This window comes from Oncorhynchus keta, chromosome 21, assembly GCF_023373465.1.
Source record: "Oncorhynchus keta strain PuntledgeMale-10-30-2019 chromosome 21, Oket_V2, whole genome shotgun sequence".
In the NCBI taxonomy this organism is placed as follows: Eukaryota; Metazoa; Chordata; class Actinopteri; order Salmoniformes; family Salmonidae; genus Oncorhynchus; species Oncorhynchus keta.
Window position 1 is genome coordinate 40,707,691 of NC_068441.1, and position 20,411 is coordinate 40,728,101.

At 43.3% G+C, this 20,411-nt stretch overlaps 2 protein-coding genes across 2 annotated transcripts; one reads left to right on the forward strand and one right to left on the reverse strand.

Annotated features, from left to right (window-relative positions):
- The first annotated feature begins 5,501 nt into the window (after positions 1 to 5,501).
- LOC118400561 (myosin regulatory light polypeptide 9-like) lies at positions 5,502 to 10,916 on the forward strand. Its single transcript, XM_035797539.2, has 4 exons — positions 5,502 to 5,615; positions 7,992 to 8,193; positions 8,583 to 8,744; positions 9,034 to 10,916. The coding sequence occupies exons 2-4, from the start codon at positions 8,010 to 8,012 to the stop codon at positions 9,207 to 9,209; spliced, it is 522 nt and encodes a 173-aa protein (XP_035653432.1). The 5' UTR covers positions 5,502 to 5,615; positions 7,992 to 8,009; the 3' UTR covers positions 9,210 to 10,916.
- A 1,762-nt stretch (positions 10,917 to 12,678) lies between these two features.
- LOC118400562 (homeobox protein AKR-like) lies at positions 12,679 to 20,189 on the reverse strand. The gene is made up of 3 exons (XM_035797540.1): positions 19,850 to 20,189; positions 17,679 to 17,929; positions 12,679 to 16,418 (listed from the first exon to the last, which is right to left on the reverse strand). Exons 1-3 carry the CDS (start codon positions 19,866 to 19,868, stop codon positions 15,318 to 15,320), a joined length of 1,371 nt encoding a protein of 456 aa, XP_035653433.1. The 5' UTR covers positions 19,869 to 20,189; the 3' UTR covers positions 12,679 to 15,317.
- Between the last annotated feature and the right edge of the window lie 222 nt (positions 20,190 to 20,411).

Here is a 20,411-nt window from a genome sequence, read left to right on the forward strand (position 1 = left end):
ATAGAAATTGGGCTTTTATTGCTCAATCAAATTCATACGGATAAAAAAAAGCCCATGTGCCTAATGGACACATGTTCAAACGTGCACACTTTTGATAGATTTAAAGGGCCAATCTGTAGTTGCTACATCAATTATTTTGGACATTTAAATGATATATATACCCTACCATTAAAAAGTTTGGGGTCACTAAAAAACTGTCCTTTAAAATGACCTCAAATTGATCAGAAATACAGTGTAGACATTGATGTTGTAAATTACTATCGTAGCTGGAACGGCTGATTTTTGTATGGAATATTTGCATAGGCGTCACAGAGGCCCATTATCAGCAACCATCACTCATGTGTTCCAATGGCACGTTGTGTTAGCTCATCCAAGTTTATAATTTTAAAAGGATAATTGATCATTAGAAAACCCTTTTGCAATTATGTTAGCACAGCTGAAAAGTGTTGTTCTGATTAAAGAAGCAATAAAACTGGCCTTTAGACTAGTTGAGTATCAAACAACAAACAACTTTCTTCTGAAACTCGTCAGTCTATTCTTGTTTGAGAAACGAAGGCTATTCCAAGAAACTGAAGATCTCGTACAACGCTCTGTACTACTCCCTTCACAGAACAGCGCAAACAGTTTCTAACCAGAATAGAAAGGAGTGGGAGGCCCCAGTGCACAACTGAGCAAGAGGACAAGTACATTAGTGTCTAGTTTGAGAAACATATGCCTCACAAGTCCTCAACTGGCAGCTTCATTAAATAGTACCCGCAAAACACCCGTCTCAACATCAATAGTGAAAAGACGAATCCGGGATGCTGGCCTTCTAGGCAGAGTTGCAAATAAAAAGCCATATCTGAGACGGGCCATTAAGATGGGCAAAAGAACACAGACACTGGACAGAGGAAGATTGGGGTAAAAAGTGTTAAGGACAGAATCTAAGTTTGAGGTGTTCGGATCACAAAGAACAACATTTGTGAGAAGCAGAAAAAATGAAAAGATGCTGGAGGAGTGCTTAACGCCATTTGTCAGGCATGGTCTAGGGGTGCTTTGGTGGTGGTAAAGTGGGAGATTTGTACAGGGTTGAAGGAAGGCTTGAAGAAGGAAGACTATCACTCCATTTTGCAATGCCATGCGATACCCTGTGGACGGCGCTTAATTGAAACCAATTTCCTCCTACAACAGGACAATGACCCAAAGCACAGCTCCAAACTATGCAAGAACTATTTAGGGAAGAAGCAGTCAGCTGGTATTCTGTCTATAATGAGTGACCAGCACAGTCACCGGATCTCAACCCTATTGAGCTGTTGTGGGAGCAGCTTGACCGTATGGTACGTAACAAGTGCCCATCAAGCCAATCCAACTTGTGGGAGGTGCTTCAGGAAGCATGGGGTCAAATCTCTTCAGATAACTTCAACAAATTGACAACTAGAATGCCAAAGGTCTGCAAGCCTGTAATTGCTGCAAATGGAGGATTCTTTGACGAAAACAAAGTTTGAAGGACACAATTATTATTTCTATTAAAAAACATTATTTATAACCTTGTCAAAATAAAGAAAACAAGGACATTTCTAAGTGAGCCAAAACTTTTGAACGGTAATATAAATATATATCTTCATTGATTCTTGAAGAATATAACAAATGTTTCATGAGCTTAGTTCAACTGTCACACTCACGAGAACCAAAAATATAAGCTTGTTTTATTCCAATGTTTGTAAACATTGTAAATGTAAACAAGCACTGAATAGCCTCCTAACATGGTTAAAACAAAACAAATTATATCATGGATGGTCAGTCCTTGCATCCATAGCTCTGTATATTAATCTGAGAGATTTCTCCAGGCCCATTCCTCAGTTTTTTACCAAGAGGCAAGGCAACTGTTTTGTTATTGTTTCATCTGTGGATTTGCCCTTTAAAACAGCTGCATATTATCAAGTGTCAGCAACAAAAGGTAAACAATAGGACTATAGCAAATGCAGCATATGACATTCATTTTTCACATGTAAATAGCACTTTTCAGTAGTGCTCAAAGCATGTCATTCCATGAGTGCAGCATTTTTCAACTGGAATCAATGAGTCCAATCAGTCCTCCATGACAACAAAATCATAAACAACAGTAGGGCTGGTTAATAAATCCTTAGTTTTGTGGTCATGCTCAGGTAAAACAATTTGGCTAATCTATACTTGAAGATAACAGATCAAGGGGCATTACATTTATTGGAATGACTGGAATTCTGTTAGACTTTGGTTCCTAATGTAAAGATATACTTTAGTCATATTATTATATGTAGTAGAAAGCGATGGGTTAGAAGAAGCCTACATAACCAACACATAAAGTAAAATTTAACATCCATATATAGCCAGCAATGTAAACTTTAACAGTGATTTATCCTGCAATAGATGTCGTTCAAATGTCCTTGCCGTGTCTGAATCCTGGCTTAGGAAGGCCACCAAAAATTCTGAGATTTCCATACCCAACTATAACATTTTCCGTCAAGATAGAACTGCCAAAGGGGGAGGAGTTGCAGTCTACTTCAGAGATAGCCTGCAAAGTAATGTCATACTTTCCAGGTCCATACCCAAACAGTTCGAACTTCTAATTTTAAAAAGTAATCTCTCCAGAAATAGGTCTCTCACTGTTGCCGCCTGCTACCGACCCCCCTCAGCTCCCAGCTGTGCCCTAAACACCATTTGTGAATTGATCGCCTCCCATCTAGCTTCAGAGTTTGTTCTGTTAGGTGACCTAAACTGGGATATGCTTAACACCCAGGCAGTCCTACAATCTACGGTAGATGCCCTCAATCTCACACAAATCATCAAGGAACCCACCAGGTACAACCCTAAATTTGTAAACAAGGGCACCCTCATAGACGTTATCCTAACTGGCCCTCCAAATACACCTCCGCTGTCTTCAATCAGGATCTCAGCGATCACTGCCTCATTGCCTGTATCCGCTAAGGGTCCGCAGTCAAACGACGACCCCAAATCACTGTCAAACGCTCCCTAAAACACTTCTGCGAGCAGGACTTTCTAATCGACCTGGCCCGGGTATCCTGGAAGGATATTGACCTCATCCCGTCAGTTGAGGATGCCTGGACATTCTATAAAAGTAACTTCCTCACCATCTTAGATAAGCATGCTCCGTTCAAAAAATGCAGAACTAAGAACAGATATAGCCCTTAGTTCACTCCAAACCCGACTGCCCTCGACCAGCACAAAAACATCTTGTGGCGGACTGCAATAGCATCGAATAGTCCCCGCGATATGCAACTGTTCAGGGAAGTCAGAAACCAATACACGCAGTCAGTCAGGAAAGCAAAGTCCAGCTTTGTCAAGCAGAAATTTGCATCCTGTAGCTCTAACTTCAAAAAGTTCTGGGACACTGTAAAGTCCATGGAGAACAAGAGCACCTCCTCCCAGCTGCCCACTGCACTGAGGCTAGGTAACACAGTCACCACCGGTAAATCCATGATAATCAAAGACTTGAACAAGCATTTCTCACCAGCTGGCCATGCCTTCCTCCTGGCTACTCTAACCTCGGCCAACAGCCCCCCCCTCATTTATCACTCCAGTGTTAATCTGCTAAATTGAAATTATTCGCTGACCTCCTCATGCCTTTTGCACACAATGTATATAGACTCTATTTTTTTCCTTTTTTTTACTGTGTTATTGACTTGTTTATTGTTTACTCCATGTGTAACTCTGTGTTGTTGTCTGTTCACACTGCTATGCTTTATCTTGGCCAGGTCGCAGTTGTAAATGAGAACTTGTTCTCAACTAGCCTACCTGGTTCAATAAAGGTGAAATTAAAAATAAAATAAAAAGTATAATTTTTGGATGATGGGATCGATTAATTAATAAGATTAAAAATTATATAACAGATCAGAATTGTCACAATTATAGTACTGTATTGTTTTTCAGGGTTTCCCAAACTGGGTGGGGTGCACGTTTTGGTTTTTGCCCTAGCACTACACAGCTGATTCAAATAATCAAGTAATCATCTAGCTTTGATCATTTGAATCAGCTGTGTAGTGTTTGGGTAAAAACCAAAACGTGCACCCCTTGGGGTCCCGAATACAGAGTTTTGGAAACACTAGTTTATGATAGAATTAGAAAACGATCATTATTATTGTAGATTATACAAAAAAAACTAACTTTCTCTGGCCACCAGATGGCATCCTTTTCTTGTTTACAGGCCATGAAATGCAATGGACTCCAGTATGCTCTGCACACAGTAGTAGCATAGGCAATATAAAGCAAAGTATAGGAGTTTCATAGGAGCATCATTCCAGGCAGACATTTATACCCATTGCATGTAAACAAATCAAATGTGTATTTATCACCTGCACAGGATACAGCAGGTGTAAACAGTACAGTGAAATGCTTACTTGCAAGCTCAATACACAATTGTTTTTATTTGTACATATGAAGTACAGGTTATTCTGCAAATGTAAAATGTGGTCAAAGCAAAACTCTTATTGCAAATCTATATTGATAAAAAACACAATTTCCATAAACACATCATTTGCACAAGTCCACTGAAAGAGAGAACCTGAAAAGTCATTGACAAACGCTTCATACACTTTAAACTTACATCCATAATACACTCTTTTATACTTCTCTTAAAGATGTCCTACAGCCATTTTTGAACTTCTCCCGTTGAAAAGCAATATCCCAAGTATTAGTACAGTAAAGTACACACACTAAAGCAAGTAGTGTTTTTTAGACAACTGCAAACTTCCAAGGAGTAGGGCATTCAAGGAGTTGGTCCAATGGTCAAATGTGATGTCATCAGCCGTCCCCCTTGGTTGAGGAACAATAGAGGAGGATGGAGAATAAAAGAGGAAGCCCCCGACCTGGACCACCTATTGGATTTGCCATTTGTTAAGTAAATCAGGTGTTAAAAGAAAGAGATTTACCAAATTATGTTAATACAATTACTGTGTAGTTACAAAAAGTGCATCTGGGCAACTCAAATGTGACCAGATATTTTGTTTCTTGGTAGGTATTTTCAAGAACAATAAGACAATATAAATGTGTAATTTCATTGGAACAGAATAACAGTTGTTCTCAATATGGCAGAGAACAGTACCACAGAAGAACTTATGCTACTGTACAGCAATGACATGATAAAAAGGTGTTCCCTAGAGATCCAGACAGTAGCTTGGCCAGACAAACTGCCTTATTAAGGAGTCCCCCAGGCAGCTTTTCAAACAACTGGGAGCTTCAGAACACGGCTCCTATCATCATCGTCTCCCTCCCTCCCAGATGTAAAACCACAAACCATAGACAGATCGTCCGCACAGCGGCCCTTTAGCTTTTTCTCTAAATAAGGCAGCTTATCAGAGTTCCTGTCATTTCAGCCATATTCCCATTGCCAAACAACCCTGGCTCCGCAGGCCTGCACATTCTTTTCCCTTGTATGGGTAAATGCCTGAGCAGGGCTGGCTCTGTTTGGGACAGCCGGGCAAGGCGATTGGCCAATGGAGGAGTGGGATGGGCCGGTTGAAGACTTTCTTTAAACAAACTTTTCAGTGGGACTGCCTGCTTCCCTTCCAACTAAGCACTGAGACCCAGACAGAAGGCCTCAGAGAACTCCCCAAAACATCTACAATTCACCTGAAGCCAAGGTGAGATGGATTTTTAAAAACATTTTCCTTAATGTTGTTTATCTTAGAGGGATTTTATGTTGGTATTAGATGTGGCACTTTTAAAACATTAGTCAGAATTGTATGGGAAAATGTCAACATTTGTAAAAGCTGCGTTAAAGGTGAGGGCTGGATAGGGTTTCTGAGTTCTTTTTGTATGCCTAAAGCAACCAGTCACAGGTCTAGGGTCATCTGGTGGAGCTACTCATCGCGGTGCTGTGGAATTAAGATTTGACCAGTTGTCACCACTCTGTGCCCCGTATAGAGCTTTTTAAACACTAGAGCAGGGGTATTCAACTCTTCAACTCCTACTCGAAGAGGTCAGAAGCCTGCTGGTTTTCTGTCCTACCTAATAATGAATTGCACACACCTGGTGTCCCAGGTCTAAATCAGTCCATGATTAGAGGGGAACAATGAAAACACGCAATGGAACTGCCTCACTTCTAATCTAGAGCCTTATGTTTACCTGTTTTTAGACACCGAAAGGTTGGTTTGGTCTGTTGAAGTATGTCACATTTAGGAACTTCCCCAGTGCTGACCCCTCAGAAGTAGTAGTGGTGTCCGTGATGAGAGGTTAGGTCAAGACAGTGATTGACATAACTGCTCGTGTGTGTGTCTGGTCAGTGGGGCCCTGACCGCAGAGATGAGGTGTGGTTGGTACACTGATAAACACACAGTACATCCCAGAGAATAACAAACCAATGATGATCAGTCGAGAAACCTGAGGAATTCAATTGGTTGCAGAAGCAGTGAAGTAATAATGGCCTAGAAATTAATTCTAGAGTGAAGTTGGGAAACACATTTCCAAGGTGGCTTCAGACTATAGATCTAGTTAGTTAGAATGAGATGAGGGTTTGGACAAGACTAATTGATCCGTTTTAAATGGTTTTGCAAGATGTGCTTACAATGACATAGGGATCTAGTCATCCCTCTACAAGAATGTGAAATATTACATGAAATCAGGCAACTCAACCCTGAGAGATTCACCTCTAACATTCTCATTTTTGAACAGCCCCCAAGTCATGGTGATGTGTTATAAACGCATGGAAAAGAGAAGGACAGAGAACTTCTGAGAAGAAACATTTGCCCCCAGGCCCAAATCTTAAAATTCCTTAATTCTTTAAAATGAAACTGGACAATGAGCAAGCAGTTCGCCAGTGACAACTCCCTTACATCTTCTATTACCTCCAATAGCAAGCGGAGACACTGAGTGAGAGAGACTTGTCAATTGCCTAACATTTGACTGGGTTATGTCACTGGACAACTGGGTCTTGTTCAGTAGGGATGAAATGGTAGAAAATATGTTGGTACCAACTGACATTGCCCCAATGAGAACGTTTTGACATTTAAAAACAATCTCTAATTTGTGCCTGCTGAAAACGGCCATGATTTTGTGATCTACCTCTATCACACTCATGCAAACACACACGTCGTTCCCATCTATGCTCAAATAAGGCTTGCTAAATGATGTTATGGTAGCCTGCTTTATATCTTGGTTACCAGTTATTTTATCTCCTGTACCACATGCCAGTAGAGAGAGAGAGTATATTTTGTTTCTCTGTCAGTCATCCAACATGAGGAAGAGATTTTGTGTGGAGAGCGTCCCTGAGTCTAAGCGAATCATTGATATGAATAACATGCTTCAGTGGCTCTCAATGCATTATGTCATAGTCTGGCAGTCAATGAACTCATTATACCTCTAAATGACTCAACCTTAATGACATGTTACTTCCTGTGTGGTATTGGCTCTCGCTCAGTCTGTATTCTGATGTGCCACCACCCAGCAGCACTATCCCCGCCTGTGCACACATCGTCAATGACGCACACTGAGTGACGGGTCTAAGTTTGGCCTGTTCTCCAGGATACCAGGTGGCTATCTTGTGACCTCTTCACACTGCTCACTGCAGATGACAGTTAGCAGTGGCACAACCTGAATCTTTGGTGCGGAGAGAAAGTGTAATTTGTAGGTCGATGGCATCTGGCACCAATGCAGAGACTGAAAATTGAATAATTGAGACTAAGTAATAACCAATTTTCTGACACCAAGTGAAGTCCCTAGCCTTACCTAGACAATTTATGTACATTTTTGCTCATGTATGATCCTATTCAGTGCATATCGCAATCACGCTGATGAGGTTGACATGTAGGCCTAACTAAATCATCACTGTCAGGCTTTTGCATTTATACTCTTGTGCCATGATAAATTAAGGGCATTTTTCTTTATTCAATCTTTTTTGGGGGAGACATTTCCCGTGGGAGAGATGAGAACCATCCTCTTCCCCAATACAACAGACCACTTTGGGGAGTCGTATCTTTCATCCAACCGTAACCATCCATATCCTATTTTGCACGCCTTAGGCCCATCCAACCACCATCATGTCGAGCAAACGTGCAAAGGGGAAGACCACCAAGAAGCGGCCCCAGAGGGCCACGTCCAACGTGTTCGCCATGTTCGACCAGTCTCAGATCCAGGAGTTCAAGGAGGCCTTCAACATGATCGACCAGAACCGAGACGGCTTCATCGACAAGGAGGATCTTCATGACATGCTGGCCTCACTGGGTAAGACATAGTCCAAAGGGGAACGCATAGGAACCTGTTGTTAGTGGGTTGACTATATTCTATATACAAAACCTAACGAGCGTATAATCATCAATTCTCGACTGAAACATCCTTCCCAAAAACAACCTTAGAGATGTATAGCAACAGAACGTTTCCCAGTTAAATACCAGTACTGTCAGATAGAGCGCTAACAATAAGCATGCAGACCGGTAATAACGTCCAACCGGGCACATAAGTCAATTTAATATTGGTTCAACGGACATCGAAAGTATGTCCCAATGGGGATTGAATCATAATATTTATATTTCCTCAATGTCTACCTTCAAACAGAATTCATATTTTACCACTTAATGTTGACTATGGTGTGAGTGTTCTGTTGTGGTCCCCAGGTAAGAACCCGTCAGATGAGTACCTGGAGGGGATGATGGCGGAGGCGCCGGGGCCCATCAACTTCACCATGTTTCTCACCATGTTCGGAGAGCGCCTCAACGGCACCGACCCCGAGGACGTTATCCGCAACGCCTTCGCCTGCTTCGACGAGGAGGGTTCTGGTGAGACACACGAGCACGCACACTCACAAACACTCTTCAATGTCAACCACTCTTCAATGTCAACCACTAGCATTCACCTTCACAATAATGTCAAACACTTAAAAGGAAAAAAAAAAATTCTTATCCTCGATTCTTCTCAGCCTCTCTTCTTACCACCTTCTCAACCGTATTGGGAAGGTTCAAGGTCCCCCCACTCGGACCTTCTTCTCCAATGTTTAGAGAAGGAGAGAGGATGAGAAGAATCAAGGAAAGAGCCAGATGATGACCCGCCTCACTCTCCCGTTTGCAGGAGTGCTCCACGAGGACCACCTGCGAGAATTACTGACCACAATGGGCGACCGCTTCACTGATGAGGAAGTGGACGAGCTGTTCCGTGAGGCGCCTATCGACACGAAGGGCAACTTCAACTACGCCGAGTTCACCCGCATCCTCAAACACGGAGCTAAGGACAAGGACGACATGTAGGGAGAGACTACTGCTTTGCGGCCCGCACACACAGTGCTTTTTTAGATGGAATGGACTTCTCTTTTATAGTCAATGGTGATTATCCATTGAGGAGTGTATCTCAGCTAAGTGCATCTCAATAAGTCTGTGGTGGCTTCCTCTCTGTATCCTTTCTGAGATTCCCAGTGATCTGAAAATTGCTCTACTCTAATCCATTCCAGGAAAGGTGACAAGGTGAAAGGAAGCAATATTAGACTCTTGAGATGCACTGAACGCCTTTGTATGTGTGCCCCACTCCCCCTAAAAAGCATTCCGCACTACGTACCAGCCAAGTACCTCTTCTTGCCTCACACCAGCACCACCTCTGTAAAGAACTGCACCTTCTATCCAGGAGCTGTATTGGAAAACCACATTGTAATGGACTCTCTTCTATTCTATTAATGTAATGTTTTTGACAGGTTGTATGTTACCTTCATTGCTTAAATGCTTATCATTCCACCCTTCTTTCGTTGGACATGTTTCCCAGGGCTAGTCATATCTCCTTGTCATCTGGTCAGGTCTATTCCAACTGCCTGCATTGATGCACCACAGCCTCATTCAAGATAACACTCAACATGAAGGGTCAGACCTGTACAAGAAAGCGAGGGATGATGTCGTGAAGAAAGTCAGCCTTTTGAAATTGTTTACTCGTTGCTCTTTCATAAGAGAGAACAGAAGGAAGAGGTTGGGCTTGGTTGTGTTCGGGTATAATCATGTTTGGGTTGAATTATTGTTTAGGGAAAATGATCATGCCTGTATAGGACTAACGAAGGACCCTGAAGTGACATTCCCCTGTGTCCTTTATTCCAGATGAGTAAGTTCAATGTCCTGCTGCATTCAGTGCAGCATTCAATACCTTTTAATATTCTATCAGAGAAAATAAAATATAAACTGATTGATATTCTCTTACATTGCAGTTGTGACACTTCACACCACTTTGAGAAGAATACTTAATATTTACTGTATGTCTTCAACTCTGCATTGTTGGAAAAGGACCCGCGAGAAAGCATTTCACTGTTAGTCTACAACCTGTCATTTAAGAAGCATGTGACATAAAAATGTATGATCAAAAGAAGTGGTCCAGGTTAAAGCACTAGCACCACTGAGTCACTGAGTCTTAGCTGAAATCAGTAGCAGTGAAAGTGCCACCCCGTTTGCGATATTACAATATGTTACTTCAAACAGTGAACACCCCCATCATTGCACGTGAGAGAAGTGTTATGTACAGATTTGTTTTATGACGATGCAAAACCAAAAATGCGCCTGGGGCAGCCAGTGGGGACATTTCTCCTAATGCAGATCAACTTTAAAGGTCATTAATATTGTTTCACCTCATGCATCAACAAAAAAAGCTAAATATAATAAAGGTAAAATATCAACTAAATAACGAGGCTATATACAAGGGGCACTGGAACCAAGTCAATGTGCAGGGGTATGGGTTGAGGTAATATGTAGGTAGGGGTAGTGACTGCATATATAAACCTAGAGTAGCAGCAGCATGTGAAGGAATATGAATGTACAGTGCATTCGGAAGTATTCAGACCCCTGGACTTTTTTCACATTGTTACATTAGCCTTATTCTAAATGAAAAATCCTAAATCTACACAAAATAGCCTGTAATGACAAAGACAAACAGGTTGATATTTTTGCCAATGTAAAAAATAAAAATACCTTGTTTACATAACTATTCAGGTGCATCCTGTTTCCATTGATCATCCTTGAACTTGGAGTGTGTCTGTGGTAAATTAAATTGATTGGACATGAGGTCCCACAGTTGGCAGTGCATTTCAGAGCAAAAACCAAGCCATGAGAAGGAATTGTCAGTAAAGCTCCGAGACAAGATTGTGTCAAGGCACAGATCGGGGGAAGGGTACCAAATTATTTCTGCAGCATTGAAGGTCCCCAAGAACACAGTGGCCTCCGTTCTTAAATTGAAGTTTGGAACCACCAAGACTCTTCCTAGAGCTGGCCACCTGTCCAAACAGCAATCGGTGAAGAGCCTTGGTCAGAGAGGTGACCAAGAACCCAATGGTCACTCCGACAGAGCTCCAGAGTTCCTCTGTGGAGATGGGAGAACCTTCCAGAAGGACAATCATCTCTGCAGCACTTCACCAATCAGGCCTTTACTATTTAGCAAAAGGCACATGGCAGCCCGCTTGGAGTTTTTCTAAAGGCATCTAAAGGACTCTGACCATGAGAAACAAGAATCTCTGGAGTGATGAAACCAAGATGGCCTAAATGCCAAGCGTCACGTCTGAAGGAAACAGGCACCGCTCATCACCTGGCCATTACCATCCCTACGGTGAAGCATCATGCTGTGGGGATGTTTTTCAGCATTCTCCCACTTGACTGGGAGACAAGTCAGAATCTAGGGAAAGATGAACGGAGCAAAGTACTGAAATCCTTGATGAAAACCTGCTCTAGAGCTCAGGACCTGAGACTGGTGCAAAGGTTCACCTTCCAACTGGACAACGACCCTAACTACACCCAAGTAGACTCGAGGCTGTAAAACGCTGCATCAAAGTACTGAGTAAAGGGTCTGATTACTTATGTAAACGTGATTTTTTTTTTTTTTTTTTTTTTAAACATGTACATTAGCAAACATCTCTTAAAAAAGTTTTTGCTTTATTATGGGTAGTGTTTTTTTTTTTAAATAAGGCTGTAACATATGGAAAAAGTGAAGGGGTCTGAATACTGACCAAATGCACTGTCTGGCATCAATATAAATTAATTTGCTTTTTGTGTTTATCCAGGTATTGTGTGGTTAGAGTCCAGTGAATGTACGTCAAGTCTGTGCTAGGGTAAGTGTGAAGGGGGGGGGGGTATGCAAATAGTGCAGGTAGTCATTTGATCATTTTTTTAAATTTAACTATTCAAGTCCGTTAAGAACAAATTCTTATTTACAATGACGGCCTACTCCGGCCAAACCCAGACGCTGGGCCAATTGTGCGCCGCCCTATGGGACTCCCAATCACAGTCGGTTGTGATACAGCCCGGATTCGAACCAGTGTCTGTAGTGACGCTTTATCATTGAGATGCAGTGCCTTATACCCCTGCTCCACTCAGGATCCAGATTAACTGTGCCAAGTCTTATGGCTTGGGAGGAAGAAGCTGTTCAGGAGCCTTTTGGTCCCAGACATGGTGCTCCTGTACAGCTTGCCATGCAGTAGCAGAGAACAGTCTATGACTTAGGGAGTTCCTCTGACACCGCCCAGTATAGCGGTCCTGGGTGGCAGGAAGGTGACCATCTAAAAAGGTTCAGTAGACCTTTGGACTCAACTTAGATGAAAATTGTTGTCTTGGATAGAACTGGGGGAGGGCATCCATGGTACAATATCTTGCGCATGTAAATTCAGTGTCATTAATCTTAGTGCTTCGAGACAAAAGGACATGGTAATGTGACACTACAGTTCAGATATATATATAAATAGAAAGAAACAAAGCACATGGATCAGCATATGAAAAAGAAGAACTTTTATTCTCTGAAATGCTTGTACAAAACACATTTAAAGTTTAAGGCATATATTGCACAGACTATTCAAAAGTTTCTATGTAGAAGGGGTATATCCCTCAATCCCATGTTTAAGGCACGATAGCCAGTTATACTTTCAATACATCAGCCATGATTCATACAGTGAAATGGAAAAACATCTTTAGGATGCAATTGGTCATATTGAGAAGATACACACTGTCATTTCAGCTACAATTCATGCCAAAAGAAAAACACCTGACCTTGATGAATTTACATGCATTTTCACATTGGCATCTACGACCCAAGTTTATTCTGCATCCAAAACCTGATATATATATATATCTTTCTAAATAATGTCCAGTATCCAGGTTGTTTCCAGTATCGCAACAAGTAACATGTAGTCAGTGGCATGTAGTAATGAATAAACCACGTACCCGCTTAATTGTACTGTATATCTATTCACACCATAATTTCTTACAAATCACTATGACCAGGAACCCTTCCTTCCCCCCAAACTGTTTAAGGAGGAGTTAAGGGCTCAGACGCACCAAAAGTGTTTGCTGGCCGAGAATACTTAGCACCTGTGAATATAATTTGCCAACCGAGTGCGCACCGATTTTACACATAGAAACACATTAACATGTTGGCAGTCAATATACAGCAGGTCCCCAAAAGACAGCGTGCTGAATGACAGGCAGAATGCTAGATCCACATTGGGTGCAGCGTGTGTGAGCCTTAAAACTCTTCAGCACATCTCCGTTAGTGGAGTACCTGTACGATCTACCTTTCCCAACGACAAATCAGGAAACAATGCCGACATCCAGCCGTATGAAAGAAATCCAGGGGTAGCCTACATATCTGGGAGACATGACGGAGAGAATGGGATCAGTGCGCGTCACAAACCCAGGCTAATAATAATAACAAAAAAAGCTCTTCTCATGCTCCTTTCTAGCTGGAAGATCAAACATGTTCTGGAATTGTAACACAATGGTCTTTTCAAAGCTTAAGGGTTGAAAAGAATAGAGAAAAGTCTAAGTTAGACCTGTTTGAACTGACCTGACAGAATATAAGACTTTGCAGCAGCAGTGTGTTGACGTAGGGTCTCACTACTGTTTGTGCTGTGTCAAAAGTTAGGATTTAGCCATAAAATGTGGTATATAAACTAAGACCGTTTCATGGAAACTACAACCATATAAGAATGAGTAACACTGAGAGGATATAGTCCACTAACAGAGACAAAATACAGAGAGGAGAGTCACATTTTCCAGACAGTTTGCTTCTCAATAACCTCAACATTGATCAATGACTTCAATACAACACTGACCAGCCTTTGTCATCCGAGGGAACAACTAAGAGTATTTCAATTAAGACATTTTGGTTTGAAATACAAGGACCAGATCTTAAGGCTCCAATGATTTGCTACTTGGGTCAAACCCTCTCCAAACAGGATGACCCAAAAGCTTGAAAATGTTTAACAGTCGTCATCCATCAACTATGGCATAGTAGGGCACCAGCCTGACGGCATCACCCGGCTAAGCCTTCAGCGTCGACCACAGAAATGGAGTTCTGTTACATGACCTTATGTTCACACACACAGGGATGTCACCTCCTTCACATCCACACTAAAACCATCTGAGGAAATTATACAAAATACATAAAGATAACAGAGAGCAATACAAAAAAAAACATTCCTCTTTCATATATACACACAAATACTGCTTACCTGCTGAGATACTATTTTGGAAATGGGTTAAAATGAATATTTTTTTTAAGTAAAACAAAAATGGTAGTGTTCATATACTTTGCAACTGATGATTTTGGGTGCGTGTCTTCAATGTAGAATCCCTGGTGGCCACATGTTTACAGTTGCTTTAAGGCAAGGAGAGAAGGACATTGGAGCTGTGCAGTCAGGCACACTGCAGTACAATCAATTTCCCTTCCGCCTGTCTTCCGGCATTGTGAGGAGGGGAAGGGGGCGTCGGAATGCTTGAGATTGTGAAGGCCGGACTAAAAAATTAAAATCTAAAGTGCATAAACTGTACTGGAGGAGCACGACACTAGCGCTTGAAACAAACAAACACTGTTGTCTCCGCCCCAAGTCCGCCCTTGTTTAGCCTTGGTGGGAATGATTGACTGGCTAGACAGCCAGGGTTTAAAGTCATCGAGTCCCGCTTTATACATTCAACCAAGTCCGGTACTGCTACTGATGAGGCTAGATCTGCTGGTGCTGGCTTCAAGACATTAAAAAATGTTTAACAGGGGAAGGAAACGTCCTCGTTTGGAAATGGTTGAGATAGTAAGAGTTCAAAACTACATAATAGAACTTTGTGTTGTCGTTCTTATGTTGACGTCACATTTAACCTATACTCTGGAATGTTGACAAGTTGACAGCTTCTGCCCAGCAACAGGCTCTATTGGATAAAATATTTTGTTAAAGTCCTGATTTTAAAAATGCTTTAAAAAAAAGCATAGTCTTTAAAACACTTGTATTTCCATCCCTGTGTCTGATGTATATGACAGTTCTGTCATATTCAAACTGCAGAGCAGAGACATACAGGATCAGTGGGTTGATGAAAGGAATATGTTCTCAGATACAGACCAGGGTGTGGGCCATGGCTCTAGTTGACTGTCTCGCTGACAGCATGCAGGGTGTGCTGCGCCCCCCACACTGTGGCTATGGGAGTCTGTGCCACGGGACCAGGCTGTCGAACTGGAACATCGCTGTGGACCATGCTCCACACACTGGCCACCGACTGGGCCCTCTGGACACTGCTGCTGCTGGGGATGGAGGAAGAAAGGCCTAGGAATGGGGTGAGGGCTGGCGGAGGTGCTTGGACTAGGGCTAAAGTTGGGGATGAGATTGGGACAGGGGATAAAGTTAGTGAAGGGGGGAAAGTTTGAACAGGGCTTAGGGCTGACACAGGGGGTTTGATTGGTGCTGGGATGAAGGTTGGGACAGGGGTTGAAACTGGCACTAGGGCTGGAATTTGGGCCTGGCGAGGAGGCAGACTTGGCGCAGGAATGAAGGAAAAGGCTGGGGTGAGTTTAGGTGCTGAAGAGACCGTGCCGGGGCTTGGGACTGAAACTGCGGACACCACAGCCTTTTCCGTGGGACTCTGCTCTCTGGGCGAGTTCAGCGTCGCTTGGCTCGGCTCTGGTGGATGGGTCAGACCCATAGCACTGCTGCAGACTGTGGCCTCTGTTGTGGCCTGCGTCTGACTCTCATGCTCAGCGGCCCTCTGAAGAGCTGCGTCCACCAGCAGCCTCAGGTCACTGAAGTCCTGGCCGGGGCACAGCTCCGGAGGGGTGGGGGGTGGCGTGTTGAATAGCCCACCAGTGGGACTGGCGCTAATAACCGTAGAGCCCTTCTCCTCGACCTCCCTCAGGAGAACGTGCATGTCCAGCTGCATAAGGGCCTGGACGCAGCAGCCCTCTTGGCCTGGGTAGCCGGCTCCCGTCAGAATGGCCGTGGCTGTGTTGCCCAGGAGGCTGAGGTCCAGCGTGGGGGCTGGCCGGATGACCGAGGGCCGGAGTGGGGGCAGGGCTGGTGAGGGGACCGAGGTGGGGCTTTCAGGGGAGCTACCTCCACCACCAGTGGATGAGCGACCCTCACCTTTTCCTGCCCGCCTGGAGATGGTGAAATGGGTGGGGTCTTTGCCGTCCTTGCGGAGAAGGTCAGGGAGGAGGCGGCGACGGGCGTTGATGAACCAGTTGCATATCTGGAAAGTGGAGGAAGTTCCTTTAACAATGCCTGCATGACTGGGAAAAACAAACTGGGTACATCTCAAGGGCCCAACTAGGCTTCCATCAAGAGCCAAATTACAGATATAAATCTCAAGTCACTCTGAAAGTTTTTTGTTTGTTGGTGTGTGTGCCAAGTCAACTAGAAGACCCTAATAATTAGCTCAACTGACCAGTATAAAGTGTTAAAACTGGGCCGAGGCCAGTTGTTTGAGAATAGACTTCCGTCCACATATTCTCAGTCTCCCTCACGTTTAGGCCTGGTTTACTGCCCTCTAGTGGGAAACACCTCCCCCACACACAGTGAGATGAGGGGCCTCAGACTGTTGGCATTAAAGAAGTCTCGGGTGAAAAATTAGCCACAGAGAAGTGCACAGCCAGCGGCACAACACTGCAGCCCGGTTGTCTGCCTGCTTCAAGTCAACTAGAAGAGCCTATTAATTAGCTCAACTGACTCATAATAAAGAGTTAAAACTAGGCCGGCTGTCTGCTCTAGCCTCTTGCTCTGTCTGCTCATGTCACCAACTCCTGGGTTGTGAGAGTGTGTATTGGAGGGAAGAGGAAACATCACATGGTTGGCCTACAAGGGCTGCTGTAATGGTGTCAAATTCATCTGTACAGTAGTACATCAGTCATGGGATATTTGCTACACTGTTGTGAAACACCCAAGGGCTGAAGTACGATGATAAGTACGAAGTAAATACCATGGGATGGATCGCTGTTCATAGAATACTTAGCAACGACCTGGAGTAGGCCTATAGGTGCTGCGGCATTTATCACCCCGCACACGAGGCCAATAGAGAACACAATATCTGATAAACAACTATCTTTGACAGGGCGAGTAGGTGGTCATGGCCATCTTGCCCCAAGTGTCTGCTGTGATCAACTGTTTACACTGGATCAGGAGCTAATCAGCATATCTGGAACCATTCAACTGGAGGACATTGTAAACCATTCATTTCAACACTACACTTGTAAAGGGAGCATGATGAAACCGAACCTAAATTGTATAAAACATTTGTAACAGTTCAAATAGTGCGAGTTTAAATCTATCCAGCCTTGTTAGGGTCGGTGTGAGATCTACCCCACAGCATAATCAGAACTTAACATGAACTACGAAGGCCACAATGATTAACAGTAATCACATAGTATAACCTTACAGGCACTTGGGACATTTTACCATGTGCAGGCTTTCCTTCATTAATTTTGCTTTAACAATGTTAGGCCGGTCCACTCACCTGTAGCACGGAGAGGCTGGTCTGAACTGACAGGCTGAGTTTCTCCTGCTCTGAAGGGTAGGCGTTGTAGCGGTGCTCATACAGCCAGGTCCGCAGCACAATCACCGCCTCCTTGGGCAGGTTGCCGCGGCGACGCCGCTTACCAGAGGCCACGCCGCCCCCTGACAGGTCAAGGGGAAAGCCGTCATCCTCAAAGGGGTCGCTGTCAGACATGGCTGACGACAACTCCCGTATCTGCTCCTCTTCCAGAGCTGAGGAGGGAAGGGGGGGGGGTCAGTTTGGCCAAGCCAGTGTTTGTATGGTGGACACTGTTCACAGGGTTGGACATTCACTCATTTGTTATGCAATGTACTGTGTTCACCAACCTATAAAGAAATAGGTTTGATGAAGGGTGAAATTGAGACGCTTGTTAAGAGAAAACAGGGGCTGACCTGTGCCAATTAGCCATCCTAGTATGCTCTGAACACATGTGTGTAAGCTTAACTCTGAAGTGTAGTGCTGTCAGGTGGAGGCACCCATAGCTGGTATGCATCTGTCCAAAACTGCTACAATAAGTGCATATTTTTTATTTGGAGTCTTTCGCTGATGTACAATAATAATAATATTCAAACGCCGTACCGCAGGCGATGAATTACATTTCTAAACGTTTACAATCCAGACGATTGTGGTTCACGTGGGTCGAAGTGAATGGTTGCGAAATGTATGGAGAAGACAGAATGCCGCCCAGAGTTAGAGACCTAGTATGGGTGAAGCAGTCAGGTAAGCACAACTAAAAGCATTAATCAATGACAACTTACTATGAAAGTGATGTGCCATTAATTGAATTAAAACACATTCAGAACCCCGGGGGCAAGTCAAAATGGAGCCTGCTCTCTTCCAGGGTATAGAACGCAGTAAATGTCTTTCTCTGGTTGAAATCTGACCCCCGGGGGGCAGCCTGCCCTTACAAAGGAGATTGTGTGCATATCACCATCTCCAGCGGCGGGCGAGCTATAGACCGTGCAAGGGACCATTTTCACCTCTTGCCAGGGAAATTCAGAGTCCTGGAGACACTCCTCACTTGTTGGTATGCCCAAATTGAATGTCCATCCAATTGTTTACAGTACGTTGCGGCTATAATCTTTTTAAAAGTGTTAAGTGCATGAAAGGGCAAAACTGATCATTGATTATAGCAAACTAAATATGCCAACGACTTAATTGGTAAACTAGTTATTTTTATACTGTCTAAAAAACACTGGATTTTCAGTGGTTTGAGTTGTGCTGTCAATATTTTGTCCAATGAACAGCTTGAAAGTAGCAATTAAAGTTACTAGCGATCCCGTTACACAGCTGGTAATGACCTGTATTTTAGCTAGTAGCGAATGAATGCACTCCAGGTGGGTCATAAAACGTGGGATCATTTGAGCTAACTAGTTTGATGAGGTTAGCTTGAAGTCAGTTAACTTACATGTCACACGTTGCTCCTCTATCAAACCTCAACTGTCTACAAAGCCAAAGGCCGTTCTTATCTTAGAGCTAATAATGATATTTTCTAAATTACTCAATGCGTTAAACTTCAAAGGCGTGAGTAGAAATCGAGTTGCTAAATTCACAAAAATCCTCAAGGCGAAAGGGGCATTACAGCCAACGTAACTTAGCTAGTTAACAAGCTAGCTGTTAAGGCTAGCAGGCTACAAAGCAAACAATGAAGTTCGCGTCAGTGATTGGTATTCTGTTCTGTTCCATTCAATCTCGTCTAGTGCAGTTAATTTTGATTTCTCTGGAACAATGTTATCTAGCTGAAAGCAATCAATTTCCAAATGCAAAAAAATAGCGAAAATAAGAAAATCCTGTTAGAGCTCGAAAAATGAGCAAAGAAAACATTGACTAAGTTTGCTAGCCATCTTCCCATCGTCACGTAGCAAACGTACAAAGAACCCTTTGAACGCACGCCATAGCGCATGTAGGACTGTTCTGTCGCTCCGCCAGATGGACACCATGCTTGCTTCCAAAGATAACTAGCTGGTTAGCTGTCCCTCCAAATTCAAACAAACACACGCTGCATTTGCTCGCAACAAAAAACTGCATTCCATTTAACACCAAGGGGCGAGTACACCAGGCAAACCGTCAGACACGGTCAGAGCAACAATTAATACCTGGAAATAAAAATAACATGGTTCATTTCTGCCTACCTCGTTTTAGGGGTTTCATTCTTTGTTGATGGCTTGCTCGAAAACACGCAGCTGTCGAAGTTCCTTGTAAAATGCGTGCCCCGGCTAAATGTTGACAAAGCGAGATTTTGTTTCCAAGCGCCAAAGGTGTTGCACGCTTTTACTTTGCTTTTCAAGGCTTCAAATCTGTTTTTCTTGCGACATACGCGTGCTGTTGTTCTATCGCGTTTCGATGTCTTGCTAGAACAAATGTTTCATAATTTGTGTCGCTCAGTTCTTTTTACCTGCAGAAGCAAAGCCAACTCTATACCAATCTGACAGTAGAAGATGGAATGATCCCGCCTCCTGTATCTGCGCGATCCAATCACGGCTCTTTCTTTCCAGTAGACATGCCGTGTCATCATTCCTGAGTGACTGACAGGCGAAGCATTTAATTCAAAATCCAGTACAAGATTTTATTGAATAATGTTGTTTTGTTTCCGACATTATTGAAATTAACACACACGAACTATTGTTTTTGCCAAGATATTATAGTGGCCAGCAAACCAAGGGGGTTTCCTCATGTACTCGGAATATGCGTTTA